This window comes from Leiobunum rupestre, chromosome 10 (assembly GCF_980474605.1).
Source record: "Leiobunum rupestre chromosome 10, qqLeiRupe1.1.hap1, whole genome shotgun sequence".
Classification (NCBI taxonomy): Eukaryota; Metazoa; Arthropoda; class Arachnida; order Opiliones; family Sclerosomatidae; genus Leiobunum; species Leiobunum rupestre.
In genome coordinates this window covers 4,703,473-4,720,133 of record NC_143393.1, presented here as the reverse complement: position 1 = coordinate 4,720,133, position 16,661 = coordinate 4,703,473, and the positions used below count along the sequence as shown (strand labels likewise).

Genomic DNA, 16,661 nt, shown 5'->3' with positions numbered 1-16,661 from the left:
TGGTTTTTGACAATCGGTCGGGTTTTGGTTTTTGACAATCGGTCGGGTTTTGGTTTTTGACAAACGGTCGGGTTTTGGTTTTTGACAAACGGTGGGGTTTTGGTTTTTGACAAACGGTCGGGTTTTGGTTTCTTAACAAACGGTCGGGTTTTGGTTTCAAGTTCAAGTTTATTGAATTTTTCTATTTAAATACAAATGTGATGTAGGGCTAAGTCATTGTTTGACTTGTAACAAACGGTCGCGTTTTGGTTTCTTAACAAATGGTCGGGTTTATAATAATAATTTTCCTAGACATTCTTTTGCTAACACAACCTAAATATTAACATTAAACGCTCTACGGTTCTTTTGGGGAACGTTTAAGCCCATATTTGATCGGAAATACTTCTTTGAAAATCCGAGAGAGGGCGGTGTGTGTGTGTGTGTGTGTGTGAACGGGTGAATCTTGCAAATCCGTCTTTGTTCAGTTCGCCGTCACGTCCCGACATTGAGTAACTCGCGTAGAGTGTATCAAAATATCAGCCGGTAAACTGAGCTGGGACAAAGCGGAACGGCAGACTTGATTAATCATCGGCAAATAGGCTCCGTTCGCGCTGAACACATTTCGTCGAAGGGCGGGCTCATTATCGAGCCAGACAGCCCTTGGCCCGCCTCGTCCAACAGTGGGTCGAGTCTCGGAGGAGTGCTATGCGGAGTAGGACAATTTACGGAGGCACAGTTTCCATTGACCTAATATTTAATTCTAAATTTACTGTCAACAGAATTAAGACTTCATTTAAAAGTAATTTTCCTGGCTGCAGTGATTTCGGTCTCCTTTTCTGATTATCGGTGTTTTGCTCTGTTTTTATCTGTGATTTTATAATAATAATAATATTTATTATGCAAAAAGACAAAACTTTGCAGGCAACCCCAGAGGCAAAGCCTATACGTGGTGGTTACCAGTGATTTTTGTATCATTTTCTGTGATTTTCAATGATTTCGGTCTATTTTTCTGTGATTTTCAGTGATTTCGGTCTCCTTTTATCTGATTTTCAATGATTTACGGTCTATTTTTCTGTGATTTTCAGTGATTTTGGTCTCCTTTTATCTGATTTTCAATGATTTCGGTCTATTTTTCTGTGATTTTCAGTGATTTTGGTCTCCTTTTATCTGATTTTCAATTATTTCGGTCTATTTTTCTGTGATTTTCAGTGATTTCGATCTCCTTTTATCTGATTTTCAATGATTTACGGTCTATTTTTCTGTGATTTTCAGTGATTTTGGTCTCCTTTTATCTGATTTTCAATGATTTCGGTCTATTTTTCTGTGATTTTCAGTGATTTCGGTCTCCTTTTCTGTGATTTCGATCTCGTTCTTTGTAATTTTCATTGATTTCTTAAATGAATTCCCATGATTACCTTCGATTAGTACGCTTGATTACGAAAGCCTTTTCATATTAAACGTGTCAATTTAAAATTCGTAACTGAGCAAAAGTTGGAAAGGCTCAATTCCAAAACTTAATAATAATAATTTGGGAGGGGCAATGTCCCTTGTCCGCGCACGGTTCCTGCGCCACTAAAACGTCCCTTATCTGTAGCGAGAGTGAGTCTACTGCCGGGAACTTGATAGTGCCCCTACGTAACGCGAGAGGGCACTGGCAGCGCGGCCGCATAGAGAAACCGAAGCGAATTATTTATGGTTACTTACTCTTCTTAGCTTTAATTACCCGGAAACTTGAACGCTCATTGCGCTCAGATGGTCGGCCGAGATGCCTCGCGAAACTTGATCGACGCCGCCACACTGCGGCGAGCCAACTAAACCGTCGCCCAGAGCAGCAGACCCAGCTTGTACGGCGAAAAATCATTTTTCCAGCCTATTTTAGTTCTGAATTATTTCCGTAGCGTTGACTCCGACACATTCTTCAAGTTAAAACTCACCATCAGGCGAGGCCGCTTGCTTGTAATCTACACTGGCTGAAATGATTGCGGTAGTAAATCCCTAGTCACCACGTAATTTTCCTTTGTCGATTTTTAATCATTTTGAAACCTCCTTAACCGATTTTTAATTATTTTTAACCCCCTTAATCGATTTGAAATCATTTTTAAACCTCCCAAATCGATTTGAAATCATTTTTAAACCTCCTTAATCGATTAGGAATCATTTTTAAACATTCTTAATCGATTTATAATCATTTTGAATCCTCTTAATCAATTTGCAATCATTTTGGAACCCACTTAATCGATTTATAATCATTTTGAAACCTTAATCGAGTTGAAATCATTTTGTAACCTCCTTAGTCGATTTGCAATCATTTTGAAACCCCCTTAAACGATTTGTAATCATTTTGGAACCTTAATCGAGTTGAAATAGAGTTGAAACTAGTGTTCGTACGGGGTCAAAATAAAGTTGGGGTCGGGGTGGGTCTAACCCCGCGAAAAACAAGTCGGGGTCGGGGATGGAAAATTCTTTGTATTTATTAAGAATAGAAAAAATAAAAATACCCAAATTTTACTGGTTAAGATTAGATAGTGTATCTTGTGTAAGCCAGCCTCTGAGCCTAGGGACTATTAGTAATAGTCTTAGTCGATAGCTACGCCGCAAAATTTTCGTTTTAAAAACGAAAAAAATTTTAGAGAGTTGGCCGTTTTTAATCTATTGAAATCTGGCAGCCTTGCCTGCCTTCTGGCCTGTATCTCCATACCGAAAATGGCCGACGATTACGCCGCCGAAAATATTTTACAAAACTAATCGGCGGCATTTTTGACTGTTATTTTGAATTATCGACTAGGACAATAGTAAAAATAGATCAGATAGGTAGATTTTAAAATAGAGGTCTATAGCTTAGGCATTGTAATTGTTTAAATAAGTTGTTTTATAAATTCATAAGTTATTTCCAAACGTTGAAACGTTGTAACTCCACACTCCTTAGCTGAGACTGAGAGAGTCCGAAACAACGGCAATTATGAAACTAAAACTTAAAAAAGCGACTCAAGTCGGAGGCAAGCGTCAAGCGAGAGATACGTCAGCGGCATCAGCCGAAGGTCATTCGGATCATTCTATTGTCGCCCACGAAAAAAGGGAGAGAAGGAACCTATATATTTTATATTTTTAGGATTTTAGCGGGGTGCGTTGGCGCGAAAATTTAAAATTACACTACAAAAACATAACCCCGAAAAATGGAAAACCCCGACTTGATTTGCGACAGTCGGGGTCGGGGTCCCCGTACGAACACTAGTTGAAACCTCCACAATCGATTTGCAATCATTTTGAATCCTCCTTAATCGATTTGTAATCATTTGAATCCTCTTTAAACGATTTGTAATCATTTTGGAACCTTAATTGATTTGCATTCATTGTGAAACCTCCACAATCGATTTGCAATCATTTTGAAACCTCCACAATCGATTTGCAATCATTTTGAAACCTCCTTAATCGATTGGTAATCATTTTGAAACCTCCTTAATCGATTGGTAATCATTTTGAAACCCCCTTAATCGATTGGTAATCATTTTGAAACCCCTTAATCGATTGGTAATCATTTTGAAACCCTAATCGATTTGCATTCATTTTGAAACCTCCACAATCGATTTGTAATCATTTTGAAACCCACTTAATCGATTTGCAATCATTTGGAAATCTCCTTAATCGATTGGTAATCATTTTGAAACCCCTTAATCGATTGGTAATCATTTTTGAAACCCTAATCGATTTTCATTCATTTTGAAACCTCCACAATCGATTTGCAATCACTTTGAAACCCACTTAATCGATTTGCAATCATTTGGAAATCTCCTTAATCGATTGGTTATCAGTTTGAAACCTCCACAATCGATTTGCAATCATTTTGAAACCCCCACAATCGATTTGCATTCATTTTGAAACTTCCACAATCGATTTGTAATCATTTTGAATCCTCTCTAATCGATTTGTAATCATTTTGGAACCTTAATCGATTTGCATTCATTTTGAAAGCTCCACAATCGATTTGCAATCACTTTGAAACCCCTTTAATCGATTTGCAATCACTTTGAAACCCACTTAATCGATTTGCAATCACTTTGAAACCCACTTAATCGATTTGCAATCATTTGGAAATCTCCTTAATCGATTGGTTATCAGTTTGAAACCTTAATCGATTGGCAATCACTTTGAAACCTCCTTAATGGATTCGTAATCATTTTGAAACAAATTCATACTCGCCGTAATCGTTAACTGATTACGTAATCGATGTCCAGAAAAATATGAGGTGGTTAAGTCCTGCCGAGCAAATCGACAATCTTTCTGTGCGCTTCGAATTGGCGTACCCAATTAATATCTCCAAAAGTAATTAAATTTAACGTTCTTTCGTTTAAAGACCAAGGATTATTTCCGCGATATTCTCGTAAAAAACAAAGAAGCCATGAAATTAACTTTCCTCAAAGTTCTCATTCGAGTTCTCCTTAATGAAGTAAGCTTAGTCTTTCTTCTATTTCTTAGTTTGGCGCCTCACAGACAGCGCCGGAATTATATTCCGGTGGAGGACAAATTTACCAAATTCCGTTTTGGTGGACACAAAATCTTAAAGTTGGCAAACTAAGAATTTCTATATTTCGAAGTAATATGATATTTGCTTTGTTTTTTAAAGAAACTTCAATTCGTTAAAATATATTTTAATCGATATAATATAATTTTTTTGCAATAATGTGTCGCTCCTCCAGATTCCCTGGTCCCAAAATCCCAACATATATTTAACCTTACCTTTTTCCATCTCTATTCTATCCTGACTAAATTCCCAAAGCTATTTTTTATTTAATTTCCATAGACTAAGTAGTGCCATCGTTGAAACTGTTTTTGGTCGTATCTACGATCTCTAAGCAAGGCTACTTCGACTACATAAAAGACACACGATCATACGAGAGACTAAATTCAATTGCCAAACCTAAGTGCTTCGCTACGCCCCTGTAGCGGCTTTTGGATGTCTGCCAACTACCTCGCCTAAAATTAATATAAATTAACAAATGTAGATGGCAACTTATTTTAGTATTAAATTAATATTTACAACGTAGATGGCAACTTATTTAAGTATTAAATTAATATTAACAATATAGATGTCAACTTATTTAGTATTAAATTATTATTAACAACGTAGATGGCAACTTATTTTAGTATTAAATTAATATTTACAACGTAGATGGCAACTTATTTTAGTATTAAATTAATATTTACAACGTAGATGGCAACTTATTTTAGTATTAAATTAATATTTACAACGTAGATGGCAACTTATTTTAGTATTAAATTAATATTTACAACGTAGATGGCAACTTATTTTAGTATTAAATTAATATTTACAACGTAGATGGCAACTTATTTTAGTATTAAATTAATATTTACAAAGTAGATGGCAACTTATTTTAGTATTAAATTAATATTTACAACGTAGATGGCAACTTATTTTAGTATTAAATTAATATTTACAACGTAGATGGCAACTTATTTTAGTATTAAATTAATATTTACAACGTAGATGGCAACTTATTTTAGTATTAAATTAATATTTACAACGTAGATGGCAACTTATTTAAGTATTAAATTAATATTAACAATATAGATGTCAACTTATTTAGTATTAAATTATTATTAACAACGTAGATGGCAACTTATTTTAGTATTAAATTAATATTTACAACGTAGATGGCAACTTATTTTAGTATTAAATTAATATTTACAACGTAGATGGCAACTTATTTTAGTATTAAATTAATATTTACAACGTAGATGGCAACTTATTTTAGTATTAAATTAATATTTACAACGTAGATGGCAACTTATTTTAGTATTAAATTAATATTTACAACGTAGATGGCAACTTATTTTAGTATTAAATTAATATTTACAACGTAGATGGCAACTTATTTTAGTATTAAATTAATATTTACAACGTAGATGGCAACTTATTTTAGTATTAAATTAATATTTACAACGTAGATGGCAACTTATTTTAGTATTAAATTAATATTTACAACGTAGATGGCAACTTATTTTAGTATTAAATTAATATTTACAACGTAGATGGCAACTTATTTTAGTATTAAATTAATATTTACAACGTAGATGGCAACTTATTTTAGTATTAAATTAATATTTACAACGTAGATGGCAACTTATTTTAGTATTAAATTAATATTTACAACGTAGATGGCAACTTATTTTAGTATTAAATTAATATTTACAACGTAGATGGCAACTTATTTAAGTATTAAATTAATATTAACAATATAGATGTCAACTTATTTAGTATTAAATCATTATTAACAACGTAGATGGCAACTTATTTTAGTATTAAATTAATATTTACAACGTAGATGGCAACTTATTTAAGTATTAAATTAATATTAACAATATAGATGTCAACTTATTTAGTATTAAATTATTATTAACAACGTAGATGGCAACTTATTTTAGTATTAAATTAATATAAACAATGTAGATGGCGACTTATTTTAGTATTAAATTAATATTAATAATATAGATGGTGACTTAAGCACCGAACTATACTGAACATTTCGGCCAAATTGTTACCCGTGTAAGGACGAGGTTTTAGGCGAGGAATTGAAGGCGAGGCCTTATCCTAATGGGATCCCTGTAGTATAGAAACTAGGGCCCCCATCCTCGGGGCCACCGGGGAAACAGAAACGTTTTAAATTGACGACGTCTTTCCCTACTTCAGAAATAAGAGTATTTTGCTCCAGTTTAGTTTTGTCAGTCTCTGGAGATGCTGCAAAAAGAATTTCGCCAAATGTCGCAATATGCCTCCCCTTTTTTCCACGTCTTTTGTTTATTTTCATCCTCCAAGTTTTTCGTTGTTGTCCAGAAATATATATTGCTTTACGACTAAGATAAAGAAAGCTAGACCTGGAAAAAGAATACACTTTCAATTTGAAAATTTCCTCTAAACCTAAAGCTGGTATGAACCGTTTCGAAAATGGTAGGTAGTAATAAAAGGAGTTATCTATATAATTGGAGCAAAATTGTATTTATTCGGAGGACTCGGGGGATTTATTTCGAGGAATGGATTAGGGTTATGTTTAAAATGGCTAAAATAAGCGCTTATTTTAGCAATGTCTGGTTTGTACAGGGTTGCCACACGACAGGGGAAAAGTCCGGGAATTCTAAAATGGGCCTGAAAAGTCAAGGAAAGGTCAGGGAATTTTAAGAATTTGTAAAAATTCTAGGAAAGGTTAAGGAATTTTATTTTTTTTTAAAAATTAAGGGAAAAGTCAGGGAATTCAATTTTATCTTGACACTTTTTGAAGGTAATTTTACTACAGATCTATGACAAGTTCTATGATTATCATTTATTTCCTAAAAGTTTAATTTTTTCAACATTGCAATAACCTTTTTACTAGGTTACAAATCAGCTTATCTTCGCTTCATAGACAACCTAGTTCATAGAGCACTAATTTTATATATAAAACGTTACACATTCGTAGATACCTATAGAAATGTTATGCGGTGACATTACCGGAGCTTCCAACAATCCTGTAATTTTTATATTTTCCTATAATTCTGAAATGGTCCTAAAAAATCTTATTTTATTAGTCGTGTTAATTAGTTTTATAACTCCTTTTAAATATATCATTTAAAAATTTATTTATCCATATTTTAAGTTTTTAACTCTATAAATTTCATGTAAATCATTAATTTAGTCCTATATATTATATAATATTAAGTATAATTATATTAATATAAGTATAATTATATTAATATAAGTATAATTATATTAATATAAGTGTAATTATATTAATATAAGTGTAATTATATTAATATAAGTGTAATTATATTAATATAAGTGTAATTATATTAATATAAGTGTAATTATATTAATATAAGTGTAATTATATTAATATAAGTGTAATTATATTAATATAAGTGTAATTATATTAATATAAGTGTAATTATATTAATATAAGTGTAATTATATTAATATAAGTGTAATTATATTAATATAAGTGTAATTATATTAATATAAGTGTAATTATATTAATATAAGTGTAATTATATTAATATAAGTGTAATTATATTAATATAAGTGTAATTATATTAATATAAGTGTAATTATATTAATATAAGTGTAATTATATTAATATAAGTGTAATTATATTAATATAAGTGTAATTATATTAATATAAGTGTAATTATATTAATATAAGTGTAATTATATTAATATAAGTGTAATTATATTAATATAAGTGTAATTATATTAATATAAGTGTAATTATATTAATATAAGTGTAATTATATTAATATAAGTGTAATATAAGTGTAATTATATTAATATAAGTGTAATATAAGTGTAATTATATTAATATAAGTGTAATATAAGTGTAATATAAGTGTAATTATATTAATATAAGTGTAATATAAGTGTAATTATATTAATATAAGTGTAATATAAGTGTAATTATATTAATATAAGTGTAATATAAGTGTAATTATATTAATATAAGTGTAATATAAGTGTAATTATATTAATATAAGTGTAATATAAGTGTAATTATATTAATATAAGTGTAATATAAGTGTAATTATATTAATATAAGTGTAATTATATTAATATAAGTGTAATTATATTAATATAAGTGTAATTATATTAATATAAGTGTAATATAAGTGTAATTATATTAATATAAGTGTAATATAAGTGTAATTATATTAATATAAGTGTAATATAAGTGTAATTATATTAATATAAGTGTAATATAAGTGTAATTATATTAATATAAGTGTAATATAAGTGTAATTATATTAATATAAGTGTAATATAAGTGTAATTATATTAATATAAATTAATAGTCGGAAATTTAGTCACTGTAATTATCCTATAGTTTAAATATTTTTATTCTATAATACAATAAATGTGTGGGACGTGAAACCCGCGTCACGAACGAAAATGTACACGTCCAAATGAACACGTTTTCTGTCGACATAAAGTGTGATTCTTGGTACCGTATTAAACTGTTAGTTCCACTTGTCTCCAAACGTCAATTCCCAAAATGCAATTTCGCCTACTCAATCGTTCCCAGTAATTAATATTCCAATTGCTGCCTCCCCGTGGAGACCAAGTAATTATCTTTGTAATTAGAATAATCATATTTAATTAATTTCGGCCTAGATGAGATCAGCGGGGCTCAATCAGGCTTCCCGTTCGCCTGTCGGTAATTCATCAACGTTTTTTAATCCTTTGTAAAAATTTACGTTTTTTCAAAGCTTGCAGGCCAATATGATTTAATAAAAATGTCGGTACTACCAAAGGTATATAAGACACTTTTAGACAGAAGTATTTATTGGTTTCAATTAAGATATTTAAAAATCATTGATTTTAAATCAAGGTATGCAAAAATAATGGATTTTAAATCGAGGTATTTTTAAAAATAATCTATTTAAATCGAGGTATTTTTAAAATAATCTATTTAGATCGAGGTATTAAAAAAATTAATAATAACGTTCTAGTGCACCACTTTAGGCCCAAGTCATCTAGCGACTTTTAAATCCATTATTGCAGGTGGCCGGGTTACAAGGCGTAGGAGGGTGGTGGCAAGCCCTTCATGCCGCGCGAGCCAACAGCTCCCTACACTTACTATTACCGTTAACCTCCACAAGTTTTTATGGAAGGGGAAACCGATGAACTAGGGGGAAAACTCCTTTAACCAGTGGGGATATAACTTGTAAACTCAACGTGGAAGGAGTGGTTCCGAGTTTTCACTCATTTGTCAGTGACACAAGGTGGGTTCGAACCCGCTTCCTCTTGTTGCGAGGTGAAAGTGCTAACCACACCGCCAGATCAAACTAAGTAACAAGTAGTATTGAAATTTTAGTTTAAATTACCACTGCACTTGCAAATTATTAATTAATTTAAACATAATATGCTTAATAATCCGATTTAAGAATATTATAAATTAATAATTATCCACCCAGATATACAGATATTATAGACTTATGGTACCAAATATTTAAAATTGCTTGTTAAATAACGGTTAAAGTTCTATTAACTTTGAATTTTAAATTCAAATTTAAAGGTCCTTATAATCGCGTGTAAAATTAGGGTTGAAATTCAGGAATTGCAAAAATACGCGACGACTTGTTTCTTTTTCCCAATTGAATTTTCTGTTTCCATTTTAATCCCGCCCTCTGTTGGTTAAACTGCGAACGTTTTTTTGCAATGTTTAATTGACGTTTGTTTTCGATTAGTTGCGCAATTTGTCGCTCTCTATTATTAGCGCTTGTTAGTGGTGTCTTCATTTATTCGGTCCGTGTTACCACGTATTTTGATACTTCGTTGGAGGCCAATTCCTTTGTAGCTTTTACCCTAGTTCCGCCTCAATATCTAATGTCAGGCTATGCAATGTGCCTATCACGCTAGTTCGGAACAAAATTCAAGCAAGTCCAGAAAACTCTTTTTGATAATGTTTTTGTTTTTATTAATAATAATAAAATAATAATAATAATAATTAAATAAGTATTCTAATAATGTTAATACACAAAAGAAAGGTTAAGATATAAATAAAAATGGAGTATTTGTATTTAAAATATCTTTTCAAAAGTCACGTATCTCGACACGCTTAATAATTTGCTCTGAGCCTGCTTACATATATTTTCTTTAGTCCAATTATATTATTAATATTAATTAATAATAATATTAATAAATTATTTTCAGTTCTCTCAAATTAAAATTGCGTATTCATCTTTAATTATTAATTTAATTGAAGTATGAATTTAAGTCGTAGTATGACCATAAGTAATATTATGGTACAAGTAATACACTATAGCCATTCGATATATTTTGATCTTTACTGTGCAGAAATGTATGAAAACGCTATCTCCAAGTGTCACACTTTTTATTTTGTTGGCTATAATAATACTAATAATAATCAGCTAGGCTAAAACCCTTAGGCCTAAGTCATCAAGCGACTTTTAAAGCCATTAATTCCGGTGGCCGGTTTACAATGCCTAGGAGGGTGGTGGCAAGCCCTTCATGCCACGCGAGCCAACAGCTCCCTACACTCACTATTACCGTTAACTTCTACAAGTTATTATGGAAAGGGTAAACCGAAGAGCTCGGCGGAAAACCCATTAAAACCGTGGGTAGAGAACTTGCAAACTCAACGTGGAAGGAGTGGTTCCGAGTTTTCAACTAGTGAAACAAACTGGAATCGATCCCGGCTCCTCTCGCTGCGAGGCGAAAATGCTAACCACACCATATTGTTTTTATCTTTACCGCGCAGAAATATTTTCACAGTTCAGAAATTTACCTTAAAGTGTATTCTAGGATTACTGACGCCGTATAATAATAATAATAAAAGAAAGTATTTTGTTTCCTTTTCGTAGATTGGAGAAGCTGCGAAATAACCGAAGAGTACATAAAAGAGGATTGGATCTGAAAATTTCAATTCCATCCCGCGCCTGTATTGTTATTGATGAGGCGTCGTTTGAGAGATTCGACGGGCACTCTCTCCTAAAAACCCGAAGGAACAATAACGAAAGCCGAAGCCCGCCTTCGAGGTAGGCAATTTTCTCTCCTTCTTCCGAGACGGAGCCGGAGATCCTTCGCCGCCGCCTGACAGCGCCGTCGAAGGCTGCGGCCCTCTCCTCGCCTCCTTCGGCCGCGTCCAGGTGAGGCTCATCTTTCTCCGCTCTCTCTCGGAAAGGGTTGTCGCAATTTTTCTAACGCGAAGTATCGATTTAATTTCAGGAAGATCGCTCGTTTCCACTCGAGGACTTTTTCCAACGAGACATTTTTTCGGCGGCCGAGTAGACTTTTGTCGGGGTCAAAGTCGAGCCACGCGAATGGTCATCGTTTCTCATGAAGTTCCGTAATGACGCGACTATGACCCGGTCATCCTCGCCAGGGGGAGTGGCGGTCGTCCGCGGCTCCAACGGCGACCTCTCGAACGGCGGCGGCGCTGCGGACGAAAAGCGGTCGATGGCGCTCATCGAGGCCGTCTCCGCCGATAGAACGTCCACTAGAGCGCGGTTTCCCGGGCGCGACGGATGCGGCTCTCGGCTCGCGCTCTCGAACGGACGCGACCCAACTAGCCTCGCCATCGACGGAGGAGACGATGCCGGCGAGCGCGCCTCTCCGGCCAACGCGGACGGGCCCGTTCGGAACGGCGTGGCGCCGAGACCGAGGCTTACCGGGGCGGAGTTCGCGGCGTCGTTAAGCGCCTCGAATGGATATGTTGGGCCGGTTTCCATGTCGCAAGTCGCAGCATCGGACCCGCGGGACTCTTCCGAAGCGTCTGTCCCGGACCAATCCACTCCCCGCGAAGAAGCCTCCGGGTGTTCCTCGTCATCCTCGGACGAAGATGGACAACAGCAGCTGCTACGACGGCAAACCTCGGGCGGGGAGGAGCCCGGCCCCACCCTGGCGGGCGACGAGAAAGAAGAGCCGACCCGAGCCGACCACGCCGACGCCGACCTCCCCAGAGACAGCGCCGTTGACGCGTCGCAGGTGACGGCTGATTCGGACGCTAAGAATGACGCGAGTGACGCGCCCGAACCCGCGAACGAGCCGGACCCCGCCGTTAAGAAGGATAAGAAGAAATCCGCGCGGAAATCCGTGCGTTTTCGCGAGGACGACGACCTGGTTGACGCGGCCGACGCCAAAACGGACAATGACTCGTCGTCCACCCGCGAAAGGCCCGACGGCGCGTCGTCAGAGGAGAGCGTGGACCCGGAAGGACAACGACTGGAGGGCGCGGAAGACCACGACGACGACGACGGTGGCGCCGACAAGGAGGCCCCTCGCGGCATTTTGAAACGGCCGGCGGAAAAGGGACGACGGAAAAATCGCGTCACTTTCAACGAATTAATGACGGTTTTCGCGGACGGGTACCCCGAGGTGCAAGTGCCCGCTTTCAGACCGTGGGACCTGACCGACATCCTTTGTTTCGCTTACGAACCGCCCCCGGGCTACCGGGACTGGGACTCTTTCGACCCTCCGGCCGAATACATGGACCTGGTCGAGGCCAGCATCGGAGTGACCACTTTCCACGGCGAGGACGACGACGCCGCGGACAGCCCGGAAGGGAAAGTTTCGTCGGACGAGATGATGGAGATCTACAGGACCGAGTTCGAGTACAGCGCCGACGCCGTGGACGAGCCCAACGACTTCCCCGTCGTCAAGGTGGATTACGCCTTCGACACCACGGAGATTTTGGAGAACCAAGAAATTGCGCCCGCCTCAGAAGACACGGAGGATGAATCGGAGAAACTGGAGAACGAGGAAGCCACCCGAGAACCCCAAATCGCCAACGAGGAACCGGAAGTCGTGGCTCCGAAGGCCGAAGAGGAAGAGGATTTGGGCGACGAAAGCCCGTTGGACAGCCCCGTTGACGACGACAGCGTTTCCGTAGAGGAGAGAAACAGCCATTACGGTCGCTCCAAACACGGCGCCATGACGGACAACGAAGACTCGGGCCCGGAAGGCGACGATCTGTCGCCGGATGAATCCAAAGAAAACAGCCTCGCGGCGAACTCGAAGGTCGTCAAACCGCTGGATTTGAAGAGCAACGACTCCGAGCCCGAAACGAGCGAGTCCGTCTTGACACCGACGGCCGAGAAGGAGCTGGAGAGTGGCGACGAGTACCACAACGCCGCCTCCAAGATGATGGCCCGCACCAACTCCCAGATCCGGAAGAGCATCGAGATGAACGCGCTGCGACGGAGCCTCTTGAAAGGCTCGGACGTGTGTCGGCGGCGCAACCCCAGCGCCGGGACCGCGCCCGCCATCAGACCCAAGTCCCCCACCACGTCTTCCCTGGAGGAGAAGCTGAGATGGCTGACGTCCACCGAAGATTTAACCTCGGCCAACGACCTCGAGTCTTCCGAAAGATTAGACTATTCCCGCGTCGAGGAGAACCAAAGCGAAGCGACGCTGGAAATGGCTCATCAGGGAGGGCCATCTTTGCCAGCGCAAGCGTACCCGCCTCCGCATTACATCATCCAACCCAGGCCCACCCGCTGGAACAGCGAGCTGCTGTACGCGTCGCCGGCGCCGTCGGCCTCATCCGCTTCTTCGTCCTCTTCGTCGACCGGAAGCTCCTACGACAACCGACCCCAACTGCCCAGTTTCCGACCGCCTCCTTCCCGACCCTGCTCCTTCGACCCGACCATGGGAGCCTTGGCCTGGGAAGGGTACTTGCAACGGGATAAATACGGGTACGGTGGCAGTAGCTTGTCTCTGATGAGGGCGCCTTACGTTTGTACCGTCGAGAGACACCCCAACGCCGCCAACTACCCCGGACACTCCGAAGGAGGACCCAACGGAGGCCGCGGGCCCCGAGACCCCAACAACCCCACCTCCGACGAGCTGGAATGGTTCGTGCAGAGAGACTTGGAACGCATCGAGAGAATCAAGAAACGCTACAGCCTGACCGAAGAAGAAGACCCCACGTTCGGCTTCGGACGGCGACCGTCGGTCAGGGGCATTAGACCCCGATTCGGCTCCACCAGCGAAATATTGCAGCAACTGCAAGCGCAAATGAGACCCCCGCGCCCCCTTTCGGCGGCCAATCCCAGGCCACCGTGGCCGACGGTGCTGACCCACGGCGGAGGTCCGCCGCGGATGGCGGACGGGCCACGCCTTCGTCCGCAAATACCGGCCCAGCACCAACAGCACTACCACCAGCCACCGCCCCGCCAACAGAACTATTACGGGCCCCCCGTGCAACAGCCGAGCCAGGCCATCCACCCCCGGACCGTCGTCGTCCTGCCCAGGGTCAGCGAAGAGGGCCCTTTGCCGCACATCGTCAGGGTGCGCTCCAAACACGACCATGCCTTTTTGATCCCCAACGGGATGCTGTTCGCGCCTCCCAAACAACACGCGGGTGCCGCTTCGAACAAGGATGAAAGGGGCGCTCCGGAGGGTGCCAGTTCTTCGCCCAAAGTGTCGTCGGACTCGTTGTACCCGCAACAAGCCCCGCCCTCCAGGCAGCGTAGTTGTCCGGGTCCCGCCCCGAATTCGACGCAACCCCATCAACACCCCGCGACAACCACGACGGATTGCAACGACTCTGAAGCTGTTATTTACTATTCTTTGCGTGTTTGATTACTTGGATTACCATTGACAAATCCCAAGGATTACTTTAATCTCATTGATGTGAAATTTGTAAATAGTCTTTAAAACAAACGTTCTCTAGGGAAAAATACCATTGTGACGACCTGCAGACGGGTAAGATATTAAAACAATAATCATTTTTTACTTTACGATATTGTTTTATTAAACAACTTTACTTCACCAAAAATATCCGTACAACTGAAGAAAAAATCTAGTAATATATTTACGTATTTTAAATTTTAGTAATTGGAGAAAAAACAAGAATACCAAAGATTTAAAAAGAAAAAACATTTTTGTTTTGTTTTTAGCGTGATTGTTTTATTTTTGAAATAATTTTAGCTTAAGTTTGTTTTTAATATTCTAGAAGATTTTTAAAAGTAGTATTAATGCGTAGTAAATATTCTTAAGTTTAAACTGAAAAATAATCAAATTAATTAAATGAAATAAAATAAATTAACCGTGATACGAGAAGTATTTTTAAGGAACTTATAAAAGCTTAAAAATTCATAGTCTCCCTCCTTCAGAGGAATTTTTTCAAATGAATGTTGTCTAACAAAATTACCAGGTACTAACCTTTCTAAATAGGTTTAGAACGACACTATCCAGATTTTAAAAGATAGCTAAAGTTATTTTCTATAACCGAAAAATTGGCAAAATGTAGAATAGGTAATAACTACTATGTTTCGTACTAATTATGCTAACCTGAATTTTAATAGTTAGTAACCTGACGTACAATAATTTTAGCAACATTTTTGCGAAATATGTTTTTATATAAATTAAATTTTTATTGAAAATTATATACAGTTAATTTACCGAAAAAGTCCCGAAAATTTAAAAAAAATGATGTAAATAAGGGAGATCAACGTTTAGTGTTCTATTTTGTGTAAAAAAATCATTAATATTTACGTGTCATCAAATTGGCATTATAGTCTCGATTTTATGTCGAGTAATACTTAAAACAATATAAACTTGGACTGCTTTGAAGAAGAAATTATTATAATAATCATGATGTTGATCAAGAAAGTGAGATTTTTTTTGGTATCTCAAAATAAAAAGTTGTAAATTTTTTCTCCGGTAAAAAATCGTCAATTTACAAAAATACGTATTTGTAAATAATATTCCAAATGATTCAATTGTATAGTGTACATTAAAAAAGCTATAGTGGCTCTAAAAAACACCTTTTGCTGATTTTTACGTGGCCATTTAATGCACAAATTTCCAATCTAAGAAAACGCCATTTTCAAGGTCGACTTTAGTGTTTTCAAGGTCGACTTTAGCGTTTTCAAGGTCGACTTTGGCGTTTTCAAGGTCGACTTTGGCGTTTTCAAGGTCGACTTTGGCGTTTTCAAGGTCGACTTTGGCGTTTTCAAGGTCGACTCTGGCGTTTTCAAGGTCGACTCTGGCGTTTTCAAGGTCGACTTTGGCGTTTTCAAGGTCGACTTTGGCGTTTTCAAGGTCGACTTTGGCGTTTTCAAGGTCGACTTTGGCGTTTTCAAGGTCGACTTTGGCGTTTTCAAGGTCGACTTTGGCGTTTTCAAGGTCGACTTTGGCGTTTTCAAGGTCGACTTTGGCGTTTTCAAGGTCGACT

General features: G+C 38.0%; 1 protein-coding gene across 2 annotated transcripts in view; it reads left to right on the top strand.

The window, feature by feature from the left end:
• LOC149923390 (uncharacterized) overlaps positions 1-16,216 on the top strand; it is a 174,132-nt gene extending 157,916 nt beyond the window's left edge. For both annotated transcript variants that reach the window (XM_090159861.1, XM_090159860.1), the window contains exons 4-5: positions 11,344-11,517; positions 11,708-16,216. In XM_090159861.1, the coding sequence (XP_090015987.1) occupies positions 11,819-15,064 (3,246 nt within the window). In that variant the 5' untranslated portion in view covers positions 11,344-11,517; positions 11,708-11,818 and the 3' untranslated portion in view covers positions 15,065-16,216. The remainder of the gene's footprint in view (positions 1-11,343; positions 11,518-11,707) is intronic.
• The last annotated feature ends 445 nt before the right edge of the window (positions 16,217-16,661 follow it).